Source organism: Aulonocara stuartgranti (assembly GCF_965226115.1).
Source record: "Aulonocara stuartgranti genome assembly, chromosome: 3".
In the NCBI taxonomy this organism is placed as follows: domain Eukaryota; kingdom Metazoa; phylum Chordata; class Actinopteri; order Cichliformes; family Cichlidae; genus Aulonocara; species Aulonocara stuartgranti.
In genome coordinates, this window is record NC_138941.1 from 30,390,546 (window position 1) to 30,414,599 (window position 24,054).

Below are 24,054 nucleotides of genomic sequence, written 5' to 3' on the forward strand. Positions count from 1 at the left end.
AAGTGATATTGATTCATCTGTTTTAGAAAGCATTCTGTATATTTTGGATAGTAATTTAGGGGTTTTAAGAGTAAGAAATTGAACAACACTTGGTCGTGTTAGTAGTTCAACTTGACCCAGTTTAAATTTCTTTTTTACTATGGATTTAATTTGTTGATATTCTAAAAATCTTTTCTTGTTGATCCCATATTGTGTAACTAGTCCGTCAAATGAAATAAATTCTGTTCCTTCTAGTATATGTTCTAAATATTTGATTCCTTTATCACTCCAATCTGAAAAGTTTATCATATTATTGTTTTGTAATATGTCAGGGTTGTTCCAGATAGGTGTACGTCTGCATGGGATTAATGAAGACTCCGTCAATTTTTTGAAACTCCCACCATGCTGTCAGTTATGTTTTCATTTTAACATACTGTTTTAACACAATTGATCTAAAATCAGACAAAAAACATAAAGTCAGAGTAAAAAAAGTTACATTTTTTTACTGTAACAACCACAAACATGTTTAATGAATCATATTTCATAACTTTAAATGCAAATATAAATTGTCATTTTTAAAATCCTATGCACGAGTTTTGCAAACAACAAAGTCATTTGCATCCGTTTACCTTTGACCTTGATTTTTTTAAAATAACCATTTCAAACTTATATAACAATCAGCTGTTCTGCATTCAATAAGATGCCACACAAATTATTTGTGCCACTCCAAAAAAATAATTTCTGTCCACTATAAAGGAGAACATCACAGCCTGATACCTGCAGGTCTGACAGCAGCAGGTGTATCACTCCTGATTCTACCTGGAGATAGCAGTCGCCTCATTGTTCTGACACACAAAACTATCCACAGCACTACATACTAACTACACAAGGCAACTCATTAACTACACACTCTAAACACACTAAACGTCATAAGCAGAGAGTGCTTGCTAGCGCTGTCCTTAGACAATAAACGTGACGAAACTATTGAGAAAAAACGCTGCGCATATATTGTTTATCATTACTCTGGTTTTACGTGGCCTTTATATGCTAAATTATGGGTTTTATTCTTGTTTGTTTGTTTTCAGCACCACCAGAGGGCTGTTTTTTATTTTCACAGTAATACATATGACCAACAGATTGTCAGTGATCGGCAGAGGCGTGAAGTAACAAAGTACAAGTGCATGTGACATTGTGTTTTTTCATGTTGTGAAACCTGCTGCAAAACAAACTGAGATAGACTAACTGTGTTATTTAAAGGTTGCATGAAAATGCTCTGCAGGTTATTACAGAATAAACAGGTTGGTTTGGTTTACTTAAAGCAAAAAACAATGTGTGACTGGTGCAATGGCTGTGGTTTCATGGTCAGCGTTAGCTTACATAAAGAGTAGTAGAATTTCAAGTTGATGATGATGGTGATGGTGGTATAGTGTCTAATTTTAGGACAATATAAACAGTGTGCTATCAGCATAGAAGATGAAAGGCAAAAAGCTGCAGGTTCACACTAAAGAACTAAAGACCTCCCTGTAACACACATCAGTGTTATATTGCTCAGCATGACACACACCCTCCGTTCAGTGGTACAAAGTCTTTCATTTACAACAACCTTTGGCCACAAACTCTGGGCTGCCTGCTTGGGTGTAACAGCCTAGAGGACACTGAGCTGGTTTCATGGTTCTTGAACCCTCCATCCGAATGGACGTTAACAATCTTCAGAACAAACTAGCCCATATCTATGGGCTGATTTCTACTAGTAACACCCATTATCCACTGTTGGGTTGGACAGAGGTAAAATAGCAGGAAAGTGAGTAAATGAATAGATAAAATAAAATGAAGAAATATGTCATTTTCCCTTAAGCTTTCGGAGTTCAAATATCTAAAAATGGATTCATGATTCCATCATATTAATCACATCTATGCTTGACCTGAAGGACATAATCAGAACTTATGAACCAAAGAAAGACTGTCATCATCTTTATTGTAGAGAGCAGGGGGTTATGACAGTTTCTACATGCATCAGATCTGATTCTTTTTCCCTTCAGGGCTTGGCAAAGGAAGCACCACAAAGCATCTTCACATAATACATCTATTTAAATTGCATACAAATGTATAATGTTTAAATTAAAGAATCATTGTCGTAAAACCAAAGAAATTCTGTGTTTACTACAACATTTTGCCAAAGTAAATGAAAGATGGTGATCACCCCACCGAGTATTTTTACTGTTCTTGATTCATCTAGCAAAGTCTTCTTCTTGTCCATGCAAATTTTCCCATTCTTTACAAGGCGCAAATTGATTTCATTCATTTCCTGAATTGGCGGGGACTCTTCTAATAACATCTCCAGTTTCACTTGACGTGTGTAGTCCTCTAACAGTTTATCAATTTCTCTTGTTACCATTTGGAAAATCTTTGTACTTCTTGCCTGAATGAGAAAATAAACATTTTAGCACAAATTATATAACTGCTGTTTTCTACACTTACATGAGTTTGAATTTTCTTTGGTGTGTATCAGATTACTAAATATATCCTGATGTTACTGGAGTTTTTTAGTTACTAGTTTTATGAATTAAAGACTTTCTCGGTCAACATGTGAATAACTTGGAGACTATCTGACCCACCTTCAGCCTTTCTTCAAAATTTACAGCTCTTTGTAGGGTTTCCTGGAATAGTTCCTGAAATTTTTCCCCAAAAAAACAGAGCACAGTGAGTTTGACAGTTGCTGAACATTTAAAACCACACCAAAAGAAGGGCATTCTTACACAGAAAGGGATAATTTATATGAAACTAATTAACAAAGGTTAAGGAAATATTAAATATACCAGTTGGCCCTTGTGGGTCAGTGAACTTGAGAGATCCAATAGTATCGTGATTGTTTCCTTTCTATATTTGTCTTCTGCCTATTGGGGAAAAAAGATAGCACATTAAAATTTACTATATTATTCTGCATTGTATACTCTGCATTTACTGTGCTTGCAAGACTTGCAGTATAGATAGTCCAGTGTAATATGCATTTATTAAGGTATATTTAAAGAGTTAATTCTTATCTTCTGCCCAAACACTCTACAAAGCCAACTTGGAGACGGAATGACCCACCTTCCATCTGTTTGTGTCTTTTATTCCTTGCTTGATCGCCTCAAGTATCTATACAAACCATTGCAAATAATGAAAAAATGACAGTTAATGAGCTTATGATGACTTAGACTGTATATGTACACAGAAGTGTGTAATTGTTGTATCAAAAAAGGGAATTCAGGAAGACTGAATTCACCCGTTGTTCCTCGGAAGCTTGGGAACTTGCGACTGAAGCAAGACACAGCAGAGAGAAGATGAGAAATAAGCCTTTGGTGGCTATAGTTGGTCCCCTGATTCTGGAAAAGACTGCTGCTGCCATTGCTCTTAGAAGTGGAACAAGCTATATATATATATAGAGAGAGAGATTTTAGATATATTCACCAGCTTTTATTCACCAGCTTTCCATTTTTTTAAGTGATCATGCTTTCCAGGTTGATATAAATTTAATCTGTAAATGAATTCAATATAAATCATATAACTGTGCATGATTACGATTACTACACTTACCTGCTGAGTGAAGAAGAGCTGTTGTACCGTACGGGTGAAGAATGAAAACATAATGCTACAAAGGCTTTATATACGGTGTCACTCCAGCTCACACTATACAGCGGGGAAAATAAGTATTTGACACATCAGCATTTTTATCAGTAAGGGGATTTCCAAGTGGACCATTGACACAACATTTCCACCAGATGTTGCCATCAAGCCAAATATTGACGTCATACAAACAAATCAGAACATATAAGTATACAAGTTAAACCACAATAAATAAAGTGAAATGACACAGGGAATAAGTATTGAATACATGGAGATAACAAGGGGGAAAATGACATAGAAAGCCAGGAGATCACCTGAAATCTGTCAGTATTGATAGAGAAATCCTGTCCCCTATCAGTACTAATTGATATCAGCTGCTTTAGTCCTAATTGATGGCCTATAAAGGCTCCTCATTACCCAGAAGGCACACAGGAAAGACTTCATGATGGGTAAAAGCAAAGAACTCTCTCAAGATCTTCGTAATCTTATCGTTGAAAAGCATTTTGATGGGAATGGTTATAGGTGCATTTCCAGAATGCTGAATGTTCCTGTGAGCACTGTGGGGGCCATTATCCGGAAATGGAAAGTGCATCAGTTCACCATAAACCTGCCACAATCAGGTGCTCCACGCAAGATCCCTGTCCGAGGAGTCCAAAGAATAATCAGGAGGGTTCTCCAAGAGCCAAGAACCACTCGGACAGAACTTCAGGAAGACCTTGCATCAGCAGGTACTGTTGTTTCAAAGAAAACTATAAGCAATGCACTGAACCGCCATGGCATCCATGCACGCTCACCACGCAAGACTCCATTGCTGAACAAAAAGCATGTCAAGGCTCGGTTAAAATTTGCGCAACAGCATTTGGAGAAGCCTGTGGATTATTGGACGACTATAGTATGGTCAGATGAAAGCAAAATTGAACTTTTTGGCAGTCATTCTACACACCATGTTTGGAGAAGAAATGGCACTGCTCACCACCCCAAGAACACCATACCAACAGTCAAGTTTGGGGGTGGAAGCATCATGGTTTGGGGCTGCTTTTCAGCAAGGGGTACTGGCAGACTTCATATTATTGAAGGCAGGATGAATGGAGAGATGTACCGGGACATTCTGGATAAAAATCTGCTGCCATCTACCAGGAAGCTAAAAATGAAAAGAGGGTGGACATTTCAGCAAGACAATGATCCCAAACACAAGGCCAAGGAAACAATGAAGTGGTTTCAAAGAAAGAAAATCAAGTTGCTTGAATGGCCCAGTCAATCACCTGACCTAAATCCCATAGAAAATCTATGGAGAGAACTGAAGATTAAAGTTCATAAAAGAGGCCCAAGGAACCTTCAAGATTTAAAGACCGTTTGTGTGGAAGAATGGGCCAGAATCACTCCTGAGCAATGCAGACGACTGGTCTATCCATACAAGAGGCGTCTAGAAGCTGTAATCACCAACAAAGGCTTTTCTACAAAGTATTGAATAAAGTGTGTTCAATACTTATTCCCTGTGTCATTTCACTTTATTTATTATGGTTTAACTTGTATACTTATATGTTCTGATTTGATTGTATGCCTTCAATATTTGGCTTGATGGCAACATCTGGTGGAAATGTTGTGTCAATAGTCCACTTGGAAATCCCCTTACTGATAAAAATGCTGATGTGTCAAATACTTATTTTCCCCGCTGTATCTCACACTTGTGAAAAGCGCTTTCACTATTGTTTTTGTCAAAGTTGTGTTTGTCTAGTCCTGTTGATAGAAGCCCAACGGTTACTGTTATGAAATAACATCATGTAAAAAGAGGTTTTTCTAGTTGAAGCCTTTCCCGTAACCTAGGTTGGAAATGCATAATAAGTATCATAAATAAGTATCATAAATAAGTATCATAAATTACTTAATTACTTTTTAGTAGTGTTTAATAAGTAATAGTAAAGTTACTGTTTATATTTTCTTATTTTATAGGGTTTATTTAACTAAAAAATTAAACTTTTTATGAGTTCATCTGGTTCAGTCAGGTTAATATTGTGAATTAAGTTATTTTAAAGTAACTACACAGAGGAGTTTTATGACCAACAACTGATAATTTTCCTCACTTTTACTTTTAAAGCAAACAGTTGCATGCACATTAAAGACCTTTATCAAATTACATCACCATTTGAAACCTTTCTATTTAGGAATATATTGGTTCGTGGATAGTATATTACAAATACACACTCATGTATAACTAATACACATAAAAACAATTGCCCAGTCATAGCAATAATATGTCCAAAAAGCAGATTTGACAAGTTTAGGATTTTTTTAAATTATATTACTATCTCTTCACCATGTTTCTGAAAGCAGTAGGCATAGTAAAAGAAAAGAAAAGAAAAGAAAAGTCTACTACACAGAGCGATTACTATGATCTAAAAATAATTTAGGGCTAGCCATCATTACAATATTGAAGATCCATAATAACCAACAGAAGATACAAAATGAAAGAGAACACAGTAAGATAACAATATGTGAATATAAATTATTAAGAGCTATGAATGCCACACACACTTGTCAGGTACTTTTTCCAAGTTTGGTTATAATAATACCTGGAGTACCAATATAGCATTTTGCATATTATACTATTCCAATGTGAACAGTATAGATAGCATATTTCTTAAACAACCAATCTTTTCATGTCTAATGATGAGATCCAACGATGAGTTTTATAAACTTGAGGGTAGAATGATGAAGAAAACTATTTTCAAGAGTGTAAGCAAATCCATGCCAGTACCCTCCATAATGTCTGGGACAAAGACATCACAAAAATCCAAAGTAAAGACAAAATAGCTTCAACTATTTGCAAAACATGGGAATCATATTTGTCTTTTACTCAAATATTAATGAATGCACCCTGTCAACATGTGATGCCAGTATTGCTGACAGCATCCCTGTGTTAAGAGAACAACATAAACTTACAAAACATAAAGTTTTCTATGTGTTCGATAATAGTTTTAGATCTTTAAGAACATTGAAATAATGAGGTTCAGGAAAGAAAACAATTCCCAGTTCAGGAACAGTAAAAACAAAACAAATAAATGCCTCATCCAGCTCTTTAATCAAAATAGTAATAACAATGATGCCAAACTCTAAATCATATCTATCATTTATTTTAAAGAAGTTAGAAACATTTATAGTTCATTCCATTGAGTTTTAGGATCTCCATCTTTTTTTTCACTTTCTTTTTCACCCATTTTTAACAAGTCATCTTCCTTTCTTTTGAACAGGATCTTGGATTTCTCAAGGAAGTGAATCAAGTTATTTACTAAATCCACCAGTGGTGGAAAATGCTCTGAAAATGATGATGTCTTCATTAGTTCCTGGGTAAATTGAAGATACTGTAGTTTTTCATCAGCTTCTCTTGAGACTGCCTTGATTTTCTGTAATTTGCAAAAGTAGAATGCATCAGTTGCTTAAGAACTGCATATTAACAACTGTAAGTGAAGAAAAAACATCCAGACTTTGATAAGTTTATAGTGACTTATAGTGTTACATTCAAATATTCCTCAGTTGTCTGTGAATTTGACGCATAGACCAGGGACAGCAGCAATAAGATGATTACAGCTTTGGTGTTTCTGACACCAGTCAGTCCTCTGCTTTTGGAGACGCCTGCTGCTGCCGCCATCACTGGTGAAATAAAAACTTCTGGAGAGAAAATGACAGAAAATAAATGAAATGAATAAATGAAGAATTAAATGTATGCTTCCTGTTGTTATGTTATTATTATATATTGTATAAAACATATTAACTATAAACCATCTTATGGTATAGTTTTGGCTGATCTTACCTGGCTGGTGAAAGGAGAAAGAGCTGTTGCACTATACAGGTGTAGACTGAAAACACAATGGACTCACACGTTACAGATACTTTAAGTGCTCTTTCACTTTCATGTAATATGATCCACTTTATGGAAATTAAGGCCCATCAGTTCTGACTTTTAAACAGTCAAAGGATATTCCACATACGTCACCTTTAACAACAGCCACGACAGAAGCGTGGCAGAAAAAGGATAAGAATGTGGTTAAGCATGTAACTCAGCATCATTTCAAGAAAAAACTATCGACCGTTTGTGTACATGAACAGGAAAATCTAGATGGCTTTCCTGGGATTATTTTACAAACTGCCCTGAGACTGGGTTTGTTTAACACATGAGCTACTTATAAAGACAAAGAACTGTGTTTTTAGACATTAAAACAGAATATACAAATGAACGGAAAGCGAACGTAATCCAATGTTAGAGCCAGCATCACTTTTGTTAAAAATGAGACCAGTTCATAAAACCAGTTCTCCAATGATTAAACTTTTTGGTTTTCGTTTAGTATTCATCACATCATTCTCATATAATCAATAGTATATCTCAACACTAAAATCGACATTACATATATTGAGCAACATAAGCATGAAGCAATATACTTATAACCTGGTAACAGTGTTCATAATTTGATGCAAACACTAAAAACAAAAGTATAAGAAGTACAATTCAGACCCTTTCAGACCTTTATTTGCAGTGTGCTTTTTACATCCATTTGTTTCATTGTTTCTAAAATATGTCATCCTTTGATATTGATTGTATGTATTATAGGGTTACACATGGCCAATTTCATCAGCGAGCCACAGTCATCCTTCCTTGTGAATTTCACAGTTTGTAAAAATAGGCATTTATAACAAATCATCAGTATTACTAATTTTACTTGACAAACAAAATATACGTGTTTGGTGGTTGATGTTTCCAAATAAATCACAGATTTGGACTAGAATATTCCTGTGCTTTTAGTTCAGCAGCATTGAAGGGAACTTGACCAGATAGCTCATTGTATCCTCATCACATTATTGAGGTATAACCAGAAAACATAGCCTGGCCCTTTTATTTCAGAATGGCAAGGAAAGAAAGGATATATAAAATATAGTGTGTATAATCTAGTTAGCCAAAAACAGTGTAAGAGCTGTTTGGTTACAGAATTTAGATTTTTGGCAGTGAGAAAACACTGGATACCAATCAGCCACAGTTCTTGTACTTTCTTCTGAATTTTAAAAATAAAAATTGCAAAAAAAAAAAGAAAAAAAGGCAATGATAACAGTTTTATTAAGTTTTTATTCACATTAAAGTGTTTCTTCATATAAATCATTAATAATTGTCAATTACTTCACATGCAAAATCCCCATGATCAGTGGCTTGTACTTGCATTACAACTTTTTTTTAATGAAAATAATGAAAAAGAGAAATTTGAAAAGTTATTTTTTCAGGTCAAACGTAAGTTTACAGTTAGATTTACTCAGCAATTTAAAATATCACTGGGACTCATAAGGGAAAAACATCAAACTGAAACTGCATGGTATAAAAGAGAAGTTTTACAAACACAATACAAAGAGTATTAGAGACATATGCAGACTAATGTGTTACAATTCATCTTTATGTTTCTCTACGTGTGTAAGCCGCTCCATCACAACATTTAGTTTTTCTTCATAGTCCTTGATTTCTCCAGCTGTCATCTCAAGGTGTTTGTCTATGTACTTCTTGGTGGCTTTCAGGAATGTTTTCACGTCATCAATTAAATCCAGCAGTGGTGAATAATGTTCACTTGTTGTATTTAGAAATTCATAGAAAATGTCCAGTAAGCGCATATAATCATCATAGAATAGTGGAATATAGAATATGTCTAATTTGAGATTATCCTGGAGGAGAAAATACAGTAAAACAAATGTGTAAAAATACTTTTATATTCTTTTTTCGGCTTTGGTTGTTTAATAAATTTATAAATATTTATATTAGCAGTGATAGATATTTCACATTACTCATTCACGCTAACAACATGGACAGAGACAGACTCACCTTCCTTGTCACTGCTGCTTGTTGTAATTTCTGAATGTTTTCTTTCAGTTCTTCCTGCAAATCCAGATAGAGAATGTCCTCAAGCAGCCATGTGAAACATGTGTGCCAAAGGCAAACTGGTAAAAGTAAAACTACAACTGGTGTGTGTGTGTATATATATATATATATATCACAATCATTTTACCAGTTGGTCCTTCTTTATCTGTGAACTTGAAAGGTTGACCAGAACCAACAGGGTGAAAATGATGAATAAACCCCTGATGGTTGTGACACCAGTCACTCCTTTGCTTCTGGATAAATTCACAGTTGTCATCACTCTTCTGAAGAAAACAGAGCATGAAGTAAATTTAAACATTTAAGTAAGAAAATTGCAAGTTTTAATTTGAGTGAAAATTGTATAAAAATACCTGCAATATCCTCTTATAGTACAGTGTTCTAGTTTGTTTTTTTTAACTTGCTACAGGAGAACTGATGAATGATAATATGAAGGGCTCACACCACAAAATGCTTTATATTCTTCAGTGTCCCCTCCCCCATGACACAGCTTACCTGTGCGTGACTTGGCTTGTCTGTGGGTGTGTCTGTGTGCCTCTGATTTCTAGAAATGGCAATATTCACTTTTGTTTTACAGTAAAACACAAACTTCATTTATGATAAAAAACAAAATAAGTTCAATTCAATTCAATTTTATTTATATAGCACCAAATCACAAAAACTGTCGCCTCAAGGTGCTTTATATTGTAAGGTAGACCATATGACCTCCTATGAGCAAGCACTTTGGCGACAGTGATAAGGAAAAACTCCCTTTTAACAGGAAGAAACCTCTGGCAGAACCAGGCTCAGGGAGGGGCGGGGCCATCTGCTGCAACTGGTTCAGGAGAGAGAAGGAAGACAGGATAAAAGACCGGCTGTGGAAGAGAGACAGACATTAATAACAAGTATGATTTTATGCAGAGAGGTCTATTAACACATAGTGAGTGTTTGAGCTGTCACATTGTGACAAACAGAAAATTGTGCCATTGTAATTGTTAGCCACATGATGTATATTTTGAATTTCACCGGATTGACAAAAGGTTGCGTTCTCAACCGATTGAAACTAGTTGACATTGAGTTTTAAAACAGCATTTTAACCAAATCTTTTTTTTGTTTAGTTTTTTTGTTTTTTTATCATTTGCCTATTTACACTACGTTTAGCACATGCCATGCCATTATTTACCTTGAATTCTTAATAGAACGGTTCACATTCCTTTAATCTGTTTTGTTTTATTTTTTTATAAGCACAGTGGGTTTTTCAACGTTTTCATTTTAACACTAACCATAGTCGTGCTTTCCTGTTTACTGTGAGTTTCTTGTCTTGTCTTGTCAACTATTTTGCCGATGACACCTAGTTATATCTCTTATATCTATATTCCTCCCTCGCACCTTTTTCTCTTACAGAATACCTACCTCAATTAAAATGCTGGTTCACCTCTAATTTTCTGAAGCTTAATTAGGATAAAACTGAAATCATCCTTAGTGGCACTAAATCCTACCTACTGAAGGCAAATCATTTCTCACTCACCATCCATAACTCCACAGTTTTCCCTTTACCTCAGGTTAAGAGCCTTGGTGTCATCCTAGACAGTTCACTATCCTGTAAAATCTCAGATCAATAATCTCACCCGTTCTGCCTATTTCCCTCTATGCAACATTAACCGATTACATCCTTCTCTTTCTACCCCATCTACGTCCATTCATGTCCATAGTCTCGTTACCTCTTGTATTGACTATTGTACTTCTCTCTTGCATGGTCTCCCCCAAAAATCCCTCCATAAGCTTCAACTGGTTCAAAATTCTGCTGCCCGCATTATTACCAGAACCACCTCCCATCAGCACATCACCCCTGTTCTTCAGGAACTTCACTGGCTCCCTGTGAATTTCCCGATAGTGTACAAACTTCTTCTGCTCACCTTCAAGACCTTTCATAACCTCGCTCCTCCTTACCTTTCTGACCTGTTAAGCACTATCTCTTCTGCCCACTAACTTCGATCCTCTTCTTCTATCCAGCTTGCTGTGCCTTCTTTCCACCTCACCAACATGTGAAGCAGAGCTTTTAGCTGCTCTGCTCCCAGCTTTTGTTTTTTTTATTTTTCTTTGTTGTCATTGTTCCATCATGTATTTTATTCTATTGTTAAGTGTCCTTGGGTTTATTGAAAGGAACTTTCCAATACAAGAAATTATTATTATCATTATTATTTTTGTTAGTATTTAAACATTGGATTTGCCCCGTCCTTATTTTGATGGCCATCTTTCATGATTTTGTTTGACTTTGATTGTCTTGAGTGTCTACATTTGTAACCATTTCCTCCATTGATCAGTGGTCTTTGATCAATGGTTGTTGATCAATGAGTATGACTGATTTTGAAAGCAATGTGCAAGTCAGGCGTTAATGATTATTAAACTAGTATAGTGCTGATAACTACAACTACTAAAAATAAATAATGCTTTAGTTTAGTAAAGTTTACATTGTTCCTCACACCCAGAGGCACTCACACCATTAGTGTCAAATTTTCACTGTTCTGCATCTTGTATTAAGAAAGTTAAAGATAATAAAAATCTTGGCTTTTGGATATATGACAAACTTCAAACATCATCGTGTGTAAGTTGAATGTGTCTAATGTTTGTTTGTTTCTTATGGTTTGGCGCCCTCTTGTGATCTCAGTCAGTATTCTGTGATCTTTGTTTATCTGACTACTTCAATACAAGCACTCAGTTAGAGGTGCAGTTTTTACGCTAGTCTTGGTCCATGAATGCATGTAGGCTTGCATGCTGTGTTACAACCTTGTAAGGCATGGACAGACCAACTCAGTTTTGCTGTTGACTTACAGAGTACACATCTTTAGTCAGGCCATTTTACCAGAATTACACTAGAACTGGAGCCCCAAAAGCACACAGGCTAAGGCTAAGTACAGATTTACAGTTTTTATTAACAAAACTAAATGAGTCAGTTGATCAAATGTGTCCCTGTGTGCAAAGGTAGAGGATTAATCAGTGAAGTGGTAAGTGGTCCGGAAAATTCCTTTCAGGTATCAAGTTGAACAGGTGAGGGAATCTGAGGTAGAATTTTCCTTTTCCAAGGTATGAATCAAGAGGAGACAGTGAGGAGGTAACAGCTGGAACACCGAGGGTTTTCTAAGACAGAGGACAAGAGAGGAACAAGTGCAGGAATCATTTAACTGGAGTGAAGACCTTGATTTGCTACTAGCTGTGGAAATAGTCTGTATGATTATCTGTACGCTGTGGCAATGTGTCAGTCTGACTGTAGAAACAGTCATAAAGTTTGTATCTGTCTTGTGTGAAACTTGTATGAAAAGCATACAAGAGTGAAAACAGATATAAGATCCCTTGAAAAATTATATAAATGAAACTTGTTTGTTTTGGATACTTACAAAAACAATATATGAAAGTAATGAGAAAGTGGCCACTTTCATGAGTAAATCATAAAAAGCCTTATATGATTCACTATATGAAGTAGGCCACATCTTATGCAAGTCTTTTATAAGTTTTTACTATTTCTTTTCCATATGGGTAAATACACAGAGGGTAATGATCTGATCAAAGGCAGGGATGTTGGGAACCTATCAGGAACAGAAACAGGACCTCAAATGCAGCCAAACCTGCTGTAATGAACCGCTGGTCTGTACCATAAATTATCATTACGGGGGAGCTTTGTGCACAGTAGCATTAATGACGGATGCACTCAGTAAACTGTATAGAGCAGTCTGTCATGCACAGTCATAAGCTGTATAAAGTCCATGTAAGTTGCAATAATATTTTAATCAATTTCAGTGTTAAGTTTGTTTCTAACATAAGGTATGTTACTGCATTTGTATCATGAGATACGTGAAAACTTTCTTGTTCTGTACTTATGTTACATGCATCCATGTGCTATTTTTTAACTTAGACATGTGTGTCGCGCAAGCTAGCAGCGCCCCATGAGAAACGGGACGAATGTTTACGTGTTCACGGGAGTTTGCACCCTTGGCAAGTGGACTGAGGTATGTGATGCAATGTGATCTGATGTTATATTTTATCCAGCTGAACTGTGAAACACATTGATGCCTTTTAAACAGCCTTTATTTAGTTTTATTTAAGCAGTGACTGTAAATCTCAGAATTACTTGTTTTGTTTTGTTTTAATATACCTGATCGAATTGAAGCGCATTTGTTGATATTGCTTATTGCTAAGGTTCAAGGGGACTGTACAGGTATCAATTTTTTCTTATTTTATAGTTTTCACGGTGCTCAACGATGTCCAGAGAATGAGCCGTGTTTGGTGAGGAAATAAATGGCTGCACCCGTTAGAGACTCTTCTATTGTTCTTGATGCCAAGGGCTGCTACACCTGTCATTCACAGCCACACTCACACCAGATGGCAACGAGTGGAGGAGAGCAAAAGAAACAAGCACTCACACAATGAGAGTTGCCAAGGCCATAAATCCTCACCTTTGTGAATCTTGTTTTCTTGTAAATAGTTTGTTTACAGGAAAATGAAACAAGCAATAAGTAAAGTTTCTCATGAAATGAAAGAATGCAACACACAGGATGTGTGATACCCATTATGCCACTTTTTACACTGACAGTGACACACTCAACACACACACACACACACACACACAAACAGTTGCAAAATGGGAGGTGTAACCAAAAGCATGTATAAAAGAACTTTGTGATGTGCTGTATTTTCATTTCTTCATTCATCAGCTTCTTTTGACATCACAGGTAAGTAAATCACTGTAACATGGTTTATACAGACTTCACATTTTTTTTTATATAGAAATTAAAATGTTTCAGATTGATTTGTAATTTGAGTTTTTCAGTTGTGATTCTTTGTGAATCCTTAAAGTTGCACTTTTTTGAATGATAACTCCACTGGATAATGAAGACAGTCAGCTGCAGTTTGTAAACCTTCCATTCAAATTTTAACGCTGTACAACTTTGACTTAGAGACAGAGTTGCTAAGAACAGCAATGGCATCAGTGACTGTTTGCAGCACCACCAAAGGCTTGTTCCTCATCTTCACCCTGCTGTCTCTGGTTTGCCTTTCAAGTGCACTGATAGACAAGGACCAGCTGGTAAATTGTTTTTTCTTATGCTTCAGTAATTTTGCGAGTCACCACAAACAAAGTTGCTGGTGTAATTTAAATTCTTTTAATAACTGTATATGCTGGATTTTCAGAAACAACTCAAAGAAAACTATCAGAACATAAAACAACAAATGGACAGACTGAAGGTCAGTACATGTTCAGAGAACCGCTATGAGAAACTTGTGGATATATGTGACCAGTATAACGTTACAACATAGTAAACTGCATTCCTGTAATATGAAACTGTTACATTTTATCCCATCAGGCTAAGCGTGTGGAAAGAGTGAACTTTGGTTCTGAACTGTTGAGTGAATACTTGAGCCTTATGGACCCAATGATCGCACTGATGAAGAAATCTGCAAAAGTTTTACCTGATGGTTTTCCTCAAGTTGATACATTTATGGAGAACATTAAGAATTTCGTCAAGGAAAGTAAGGCTAACATTGACAGGGAGAATGAGGAGTTGGGTGAGGAAATAGAGGAAAGTGAAAAGAAACTGGGACAACTGAAAAGAATTATTGAAGTGTTTGAGGAAAAGCAAGCTGAATTGTAAATCCCATGTCAGTCATTTCATTTTTCTCTAATAATGCATCTTTTATATCTGTGGTTAGTTTCTATTTCATATAGTACAGCTTCTCTTAACTTCAGTTTAACTTTTTTTAGAGCTGTCATTCTTCTTTACTATCTGATATAAAAATTAAAAAAAACATTTCACTATCAGCTACCATTGTGCGCAGACTCATATGTGCTGATGACAACTTTTAAGAATACATTTCCAGTTGGTACTTGTTTTTCTGCCATAACTTAGATATAAAAGTGGAAACAATGTTTATGTAAACTGCAAACTGCCACACAATAAAGACATTTACCTACTACTGTTATTGTTTCTATTCTTCAGCAATAAGATGACAGATTAATAACCTGCTCACATTCTTGTGAAATGCAAGTATGCCCTCACCAGAAAGAAGTAGTTGTAGTAGTTGTAGTTGTAGTTGTTGTTGTAGTTGTTGTTGTTGATGATTTATTCATTTATTTTTTATGGTAATTTGCAGCATTCGTATTTTTGCATTGAATTGGGCTAACCACATCTGCGTGTCAATAGTGGCTCTGAGTACCAGTCACAGAGAGTTAGCGAATGGCTGCAATCACAGCATTGTAAGATGATGAAAGATGTACCCTTAGGTCTCCTACTCAATTCAGATAGTCTTTCCCTTTTCGCGTAAATGATGCTGTGATTGCAGCCAGTCCCCAAATCTCTGTGAATGGTACTCATGGCCATTGATCAATCTTCGCTCAATGGTTGGTGATCAATGGCCATGACTGATTTTGAAAGCGATGTGCAAGTCAGGCGTTCTCGCTGGTGAGCCTCAGCGCCCTGGTCAGCTGACAATTGTCTGTTAAACCAGCGGGAATGGAGACGTCCAAAAACCTTGGAGGACTTTTGCAAATAAGTAATGTCCTATTTTGTTCCAGACAGAATGCATTTTAGGATACTTGGCTGCACCAAGTACACAGAACTCACTACTGATGCACTCTTGATAGAAGCAGAGCAAGAGCACATCCAGGCATTTTGAGTCTACTTGACTTAATGTGTACTTTGAATTTGAACCAGGTAAAAAGTGACATTGGCATAATTTTTACAACAATGCCCCAATTTGCTGGGTTTTTGGGACATTCATTTATATTCACTTTTCTTGAAGTCCCATCACAGCATCTAAATCAGGTCACCCCTCCACCATTGTGACTGACAGTTTTATGAGAACTTTCATGTGAATGGGTGAATGCACAAGTTTGAGTGCTCAGATGAGTAGAAGAGCGCTATATAAGAACCAGTCCATTTACCTACTGGTGGTCCGGGCAAATCCAGGTTTTGATTGTGTGATCTTTTTCTTCTTTCAGAAATATGGGAAAGAATACATGAAGTGAGTAAAAACTGAGGAATGCAGTAAAGAAAACTCTGTGTGTGTGTGTGTGTGTGTGTGTGTGTGTGTGTGTGTGTGTGTGTGTGTGTGTGTGTGTGTGTGTGTGTGTAAGAAGTGCTGTGGGTGGTGTATAACCAAGAGTGATGGAAAGAGATGTGTTAAAATGTGGACAGAAGAATAAGAGAGGGAAAGTGTTAATAAGTAGTGATGAAAATGACATTAAATATGTCTTAGTGTGTTAGTACAGGTGGCTACGGAATTGGATCAACGTCCTCCACAAGCTCAGCGGCCGGAGCAAAATGATAGCTTAACATAATTGGAACCACACCCAGCCCATGTTTTGGCTGAATTTTACACAGCTTCACTCCATGTACATCTTAACCTGAGGAACAAGCTTCGAACACTGGCCTAAACCCTAAACCTTAAAGGGTTCAGCAGCATGTATAAATACCATGGAAGCATGCACTCCTGATCACAAGCTGGGAGGTTCACCTGCGACATCACTATGTGTGAACGGACTTGAGAAGACTGTCTGAGTTTCACATTTGCCATACTAGGAGTTGAAATGGCAAAGACAGAGACTGAAAAGATTGAAAGACAAAAGGCAAAGCTTTATTTATTTACCATTATACCATTATTTAGATTCATGCGCGGTTTTCCACTATCAGCAATGATTGGTACGATTGCATGTGACTGGATAAATGCATGTGATTGGTATAAATACATATGAATGGACTGGGACTGGACTGATGATGTGGACTAAGTGTGACTGACTTGAAATTGAGATGACGGTAACTATTTTAGGATTAATCAATGCTAATGCCTAATAAACCCTAAACAGTGAAAAAAGGGTGGATGTGTGTGTTTTTGTTTGCTTGTTTTTGCAGGAGCAGGAGGATGACAGAGACCAGAGGAGGGGGAGACTGGAGGTCCACATGAGTGTGGGCGGGCCTTGCAGACCTAACCCTTTAGATAGCACTTTTCTGTGTTACTGATTTTGTGTGGAGAAAACTGTGTTTTCCTGGCTGCTTGTTGGTTACAGTAACACGCTGTATTGTTGGCAAATGTTAAATGCTGCAGGAGGAAAATGTGTATTCAATGTGAAACATACTGTGTTAAAATCAGTATCACTCCTTTCACAGACAAGGAGGGTTGACCACATGATTTACAGCAACACCTCTGGAATCTGTTGATCCAGGCCCGACCTGCCAGGACAAACCGCTGGCTAATGTTTTTTTTCCCTCTCTAAGGGTTCTGGCATCACTCAGGCAGACATGAGTGAAATGAAGACGGTTGTGCAGTGATTACAGAACATCTTAGTGTGGGGCTCATTATCATATCGTTATTCATTTTAAGGTGTTGAGCTCAAAGTGTGAAAACAAGTGAGTGACATTACTTAAGATAAGTTACTGGTTACAGTAGTTTTAATTAAACACATGGGATGATCCATGGTTTGGGCAAATTATGGTAACAGTAGTGTTTTAATGATTTGGGGAAATAAACTGCATATGGCACACTTTTGTCTGTGGTGTTGGATGCCTTATTACTCTCATAACCTACAGTTGTTTGTAAGTGTGAATTTCATATTTACTCACCGATTTTGGTTTCTAGGTAATTGTGGTGTGGATGCAGGCTCCAGGCAGAGCCAAGAGTTAGACCCACTTACCATGACATTAATGCTGATGTTAGTCTTTAACACAGGGTTTACAGGGCTGAAGCGAAATTACTCCGGAGGAGAAGCCATGATGTTGTCTGAGAATTTGTGTAACTAACCTTTTCCTTTTTGTTATTCTCCTGGTTCTGATGAGTTGACTCATGGGAGAGACCATGCGTCAAAAGGAGAAGTTTTCAAATAGAAGTTTTTCCTCCTAGCAAAAAATACAGGTGCAGCAGCCAGAGTATTGCTGGAAGAAATTGTCCCAAGGGTGGAATCTCCTGACTGAGACTGGGTGCTGATCAGAAGTCTTCAGAGACCCAGCGAGAAGCAGGGACCATTCATAGCAGAGCTGACAGCCCAGGCAGTGGTTGAGGTCAAAGGTCGTGCGGTTTGGGGCCCTACTAGTCATCATGAGAAGATTCCAGAACCACAGCAATAACCATAAAGCTGCGTTGGAACGAGAGGGTGAGGGGTGAAAAGAGCGCCCTCCTCCAACAAGGGCGTGCCAAGCTCCAACTCAACGACTGCAGAGCAGGCTCTGTGCCACCCGAGAGGGATCAGCGAATGAATGCAGATCACACCTACTTAAACAGCCAATCAGTTTCCCTGGAAAGCTTAGTATGTTTTTAAGTTACGGAGGTCGTTGGGGTGACGTTAATAATCATTTTATAAATGATATGCATTTACATGACTCTCCGAACATCACAAACTCTGTTAGAGTCCTGAGCATGAGTAAAAGTGATTGGAGTAATTATAGCATGCAAGTTTTACAGCAACTTGTGCACATTTTGTAGGGTAGGTAGATTGATTATCTAGCATGTCAGTTCCTGATGTGTAAGTGCATTAGGCCCTCATTGTCTGAGTAAACATAGTAACAACAGTTGTGAGTTCTTTTGACATGTGTACTCAATTTTGACACATTTGACACCGTAGAGATAGGATTTGGGGTTCATCACATTTCATTGAGGGATTTTGACAGACCTCAAACATGCTGGAAGCACCTAAAGAAGGAAGTTGTTCTTTGAGAATTAAATGTGGTTGTTTTGGTTTCCCCAATCACTGATGTGGGCACAGTAAAGATAATTGTAAATGCCTTGGAGAGGGTTTACACCTTTTAAACTGGCTGATGGCCCTACAGTAGTAAAGAGTACAGTACACTGCATAGACAGAGTGGAAAGATCTATAATTCTGTTGTAAAATGTAGCTCAGAAGTGTTTGATATATGTTGGCTGTGTGGAAATTCATGGCTACTTTTGGGTTTTACTTTAAAACTCGAGAAGCACTAACATCAGTGTTAGTATATGTTTGTGGTATTAATTTACCTACAGGTTCAGACATATTCACTGTCCTTGATGGCAAACATCTGGACAGGGCAAAGCAAATGGCATAAAGGAGTGTGTGATGTTTGGTGAGGCATGTGTGCCTCAATCCCTAATAACACTGGGGAAGAGGGTCTTTTACAGAAACAGTTAATAAATTGGGAGATTTAATGATAAAGTGGGAAAATATATCACACACCTAAAAACTTCCTTATCTTAACAACGGGTTCTTATGAAAGAGCAGCTTGATGTAACCGAGGTTGAAGTTTTCTTTGCAGATGAAAAACGAACACTGTTTCATTTCTTATATGATCTCATATTGTGTTTTCTTTTATGATATAACTGCCATCCTTCGAACAAAGGGTGGAGACTCAGATGGAGAGAAGGTGACCATAAAATGTGAATTTGTTGCTTCCTTCTGACTTTAGGGAAGATGGACATTGTGAATTCTTTGAGTACACAATGGTGCTGATGTTCAGTAGTTCGAAAAGAAATCTCCATGTGTTTTTATGTGATTCTTAATTAATTATTTTTAATTCTTAATTGTGGTATCACAAAGGGTGGAATGTAGTGGCAGATTTCTTTTCTCATGTATTAATCACATATTTAATCATATCACATTAGTTATAGTAATATCACTTTCTCACTTTACTATAGTAAGAGCACTCCTGTCACTAGTTTACACGCATGTGGAAAGTTAACACAGTGAGGCCATTGTAATGGGTGACATTGAACAGATAGTGGGACTCCTTCTCCTTATCAGGGATGTAAATCCTTATGTGACGGCCAAGCAGAAAACAAGGTCATAATTCTCTCCGTGAGGGAGGAGGTATAGCCCCCCGTGAAAGGGGCCAACATGTGAGAGTTTGTGGAATGTTCTTTGTCTGTGTCTCTGTATATAAGATGTAAGGGCGGTGGCCACAATCCGGAGATGGTCCTGGTGTTTCACTGGGATGCTCTCTCCACATTGCAATGTGTTTATTAAACCCACTTCAAATTAAGCTCGCTGGGTGTGTTGCAGGTTATAGTTAAATTTTCCACGACACTAGTTATTCTTGGTCCATGAATGCCTGTAGGCTTCCATGCTGTGTTACACCCTTGTAAGGCATGTACAGACCAACTCAGTTTTGCTGTTGACTTACAGAGTACACATCTATAGTCAGACCATTTTCTCATAGTTATACTAGAACTGGAGAAAGAAGCACTCACACAATGGGAGTTGCCAAGGCCATAAATCATCACCTTTGTGAATCTTTTTTCCATAAATGTGGTTTGTTTACAGGAAAGTGAAACCAGCAATAAGTACAGTTTCTCATTGTGTCGCAGCCTGGTCTGTGGCGTGGCTGTGGGGGAGGCTGGTGTCTTCCCTTGTGTTGCTGTAGAAGACCTGCCCATCACTCAAGTCTTTGCAAGACTCTGAATGATCAGCATACTAGTTTTCTCCCCTCATCAAACCCTGTGCCTGACTGATGTTGACATACAAAAACTTTATTTTTCTTTTATGCATCATTCGCAGCTGTCATCCAACCTATTGACAAATTATGTAAAAGGTGAGCAGAATTGTTTGTGCACATTTGAAATGTTTAAACAGTACGTTTATTTGTTGTATGTCTTATTTACTTTTTTCCCCCTCTGGTTGTCACCTTGGCATTTTCATGTGAAACAGGCAAATATCTGCGAAACAAAAATGAAAGCCTGAGGAGGTAAGTGCTAATGCCTCTGCACACAGACCACACTGCAGCATACCCAACCACACGTGCGCACACGCATGCACACACACACACACACACACACACACACACACACACACACAAACAGTTGTGCAAAAAACTGAGCTGTAACCACAAGCATGCATAATAGAACTTTGTGATATCGTCATTTCTTCATTCATCAGCTTCTTTTGACATCACTGGTAAATAACTCACTATAACATGGTTTTTACAAATACTTCACATTTACTTTTATAGATATTAAAACATTTCAAACTGTGGATATATGTGACCAAATATAATGTTATAACATAGTGAACTGTCTTCATGTAATATGAAACTGTTAAATTTGATCCCATCAGGCTGAGCATGAGGAACGAGTGAACTTTGGTTCCGAACAGTTGAGTGAATACTTGAGCCTTATGGACCCATTGATCGCACTGATGAAGAAATCTGTGAAAGCTTTACCTGATGGTTTTCCTCTAGTTAACACATTTCTGGAGAACATCAACCTGGTTTTCATGAATTAATCCCACTTATGGTGCTATAAGAATTAAGTGAAGGAATTTAAAGCTAACACTGACAGGGAGAATAAGGGGTTGGGTGAGAAAATAGAGGAAAGTGAAATGAAACTGGGACAACTGAAAAAAACTATTGAAGTCCTCAAGGAAAAGCAAGCTGAATTGTAAATTCCATGTCAGTCATTTCAATTTTCTTAAATAATGCATCTATTGTATCTGTGGTTAGTTTTCATTTCATATAGTACAGCTTTGCTTAACTTTAGTTTCACTACTACTGTTACTGTTTCTTTTCTTCAGTAACATGATGACAGATTAATGACCTGCTCACATTCGTGTGAACTACAACTATGCCTTCAACAGAAAATGTCTTATTTAATAAAGTTTATTATCATAATCTTTATTGTTGTTGTTGTTGTTAACGTTGTTAACGTTGTTGTTAACGTTGTTGTTAACGTTGTTGTTGTTGTTGTGACTCGTAAGCTGGAGAGGAAATGGCGTGTCACAAATTTAGAGGATCATCATTTAGCCTGGAGAAATAGTTTGCTGCTTTATAAGAAAGCCCTCTGCAAAGCCAGAACATCTTACTATTCATCACTGATTGAAGAAAATAAGAACAACCCCAGGTTTCTCTTCAGCTCTGTAGCCAGGCTGACAAACAGTCAGAGCTCTTTTGAGCCAACCATCCCTTTAACGTTAACTAGTAATGACTTCATGAACTTCTTCACAAACAAAATTTTTATCATTAGAGAAAAAATTACCAATAATCATCCCACAGATGTAATATTATCTACAGCTACTCTTAGTACCATTGATGTTAAGTTAGACTCTTTTTCTCCAATTGATCTTTCTGAGTTAACTTCAATAATTACTTCCTCCAAACCATCAACGTGTCTTTTAGACCCCATTCCTACAAAACTGCTCAAAGAAGTCCTGCCATTAATTAATTCTTCGATCTTAAATATGATCAACCTATCTCTAATAATCGGCTATGTACCACAGGCCTTCAAGCTAGCTGTAGTTAAACCTCAAAAAGCCATCTCTAGACCCAGCAGTCTTAGCTAATTATAGGCCAATCTCCAACCTTCCTTTCATATCAAAAATCCTTGAAAGAGTAGTTGTCAAACAGCTAACAGATCATCTGCAGAGGAATGGCTTATTTGAAGAGTTTCAGTCAGGTTTCAGAGCTCATCACAGCACAGAAACAGCTTTAGTGAAGGTTACAAATGATCTTCTTATGGCCTCTGACAGTGGACTCATCTCTGTGCTTGTCCTGCTAGACCTTAGCGCAGCATTCGATACTGTTGACCATAATATCCTATTAGAGCGATTAGAACATGCTGTAGGTATTACAGGTACTGCACTGCAGTGGTTTGTATCATATCTATCTAATAGACTCCAATTTGTACATGTAAATGGAGAGTCCTCTTCACACACTGAGGTTAATTATGGAGTTCCACAGGGTTCAGTGCTAGGACCAATTCTGTTTACATTATACATGCTTCCCTTAGGCGGCATCATTAGAAGACATAGCATACATTTTCACTGCTATGCAGATGACACCCAGCTCTATCTATCTATGAAGCCAGATAACACACACCAATTAGTTAAACTGCAGGAATGTCTTAAAGACATAAAGACCTGGATGGCCGCTAACTTTCTGCTTCTTAATTCAGATAAAACTGAGGTTATTGTACTCGGCCCTGAAAAGCTTAGAAATATGGTATCTAACCAGATTCTTACTCTGGATGGCATTACCTTGGCCTCCAGTAACGCTGTGAGGAACCTTGGAGTCATTTTTGCTCCTCACGTGCAAGGTCTTAAATAATCAGGCCCCATCTTATCTTAATGACCTTGTAGTACCATATCACCCTATTAGAGCACTTCGCTCTCGCTCTGCAGGCCTACTTGTTGTTCCTAGAGTATTTAAAAGTAGGATGGGAGGCAGAGCCTTCAGTTTTCAGGCCCCTCTTCTGTGGAACCAGCTTCCAGTTTGGATTCAGGAGACAGACACTATCTCTACTTTCAAGATTAGGCATAAAACTTTCCTTTTTGCTAAAGCATATAGTTAGGGCTGGACCAGGTGACCCTGAATCCTCCCTTAGTTATGCTGCAATAGACGTAGGCTGCCGGGGGATTCCCATGATGCATTGAGTTTTTCCTTTCCAGTCACCTTTCTCACTCATTATGTATTAACAGACCTCTCTGCATTGAATCATATCAGTTATTAACCTCTGTCTCTCTTCCACAGCATGTCTTTATCCTGTCTTCCTTCTCTCACCCCAACCGGTCGCAGCAGATGGCCCCGCCCCTCCCTGAGCCTGGTTCTGCTGGAGGTTTCTTCCTGTTAAAAGGGAGTTTTTCCCTC

At 37.4% G+C, this 24,054-nt stretch overlaps 1 protein-coding gene and 3 long non-coding RNA genes across 4 annotated transcripts; 1 reads left to right on the plus strand and 3 right to left on the minus strand.

Moving 5' to 3' along the window:
- Window positions 1-2,078: 2,078 nt before the first annotated feature.
- LOC309703870 lies at window positions 2,079-3,653 on the minus strand. Its single transcript, XR_014276058.1, has 6 exons — window positions 3,556-3,653; window positions 3,245-3,388; window positions 3,070-3,117; window positions 2,796-2,873; window positions 2,595-2,648; window positions 2,079-2,398 (listed from the first exon to the last, which is right to left on the minus strand). It is a non-coding gene; the product is annotated as an uncharacterized lncRNA (long non-coding RNA).
- A 2,607-nt stretch (window positions 3,654-6,260) lies between these two features.
- LOC309704033 lies at window positions 6,261-7,433 on the minus strand. The gene is made up of 3 exons (XR_014276122.1): window positions 7,394-7,433; window positions 7,100-7,251; window positions 6,261-6,986 (listed from the first exon to the last, which is right to left on the minus strand). It is a non-coding gene; the product is annotated as an uncharacterized lncRNA (long non-coding RNA).
- A 1,303-nt stretch (window positions 7,434-8,736) lies between these two features.
- On the minus strand, window positions 8,737-9,906 carry LOC309702077. The gene is made up of 4 exons (XR_014275364.1): window positions 9,844-9,906; window positions 9,621-9,756; window positions 9,437-9,490; window positions 8,737-9,279 (listed from the first exon to the last, which is right to left on the minus strand). It is a non-coding gene; the product is annotated as an uncharacterized lncRNA (long non-coding RNA).
- Window positions 9,907-14,105: 4,199 nt separating this feature from the next.
- LOC309697355 (uncharacterized protein) lies at window positions 14,106-15,436 on the plus strand. The gene is made up of 4 exons (XM_082519217.1): window positions 14,106-14,196; window positions 14,424-14,549; window positions 14,654-14,707; window positions 14,827-15,436. The coding sequence occupies exons 2-4, from the start codon at window positions 14,445-14,447 to the stop codon at window positions 15,112-15,114; spliced, it is 447 nt and encodes a 148-aa protein (XP_082375343.1). The 5' UTR covers window positions 14,106-14,196; window positions 14,424-14,444; the 3' UTR covers window positions 15,115-15,436.
- Window positions 15,437-24,054: the final 8,618 nt, after the last annotated feature.

Bases quoted from the DNA above. Each gene is read 5' to 3' on its own strand.
- LOC309697355 (XM_082519217.1), top strand. From the start codon at position 14,445: ATGGCATCAGTGACTGTTTGCAGCACCACCAAAGGCTTGTTCCTCATC. The intron at 14,550-14,653 runs GTAAATTGTTTT...CTGGATTTTCAG, and splicing joins TGATAGACAAGGACCAGCTG to AAACAACTCAAAGAAAACTA. The intron at 14,708-14,826 runs GTCAGTACATGT...TTATCCCATCAG, and splicing joins AACAAATGGACAGACTGAAG to GCTAAGCGTGTGGAAAGAGT.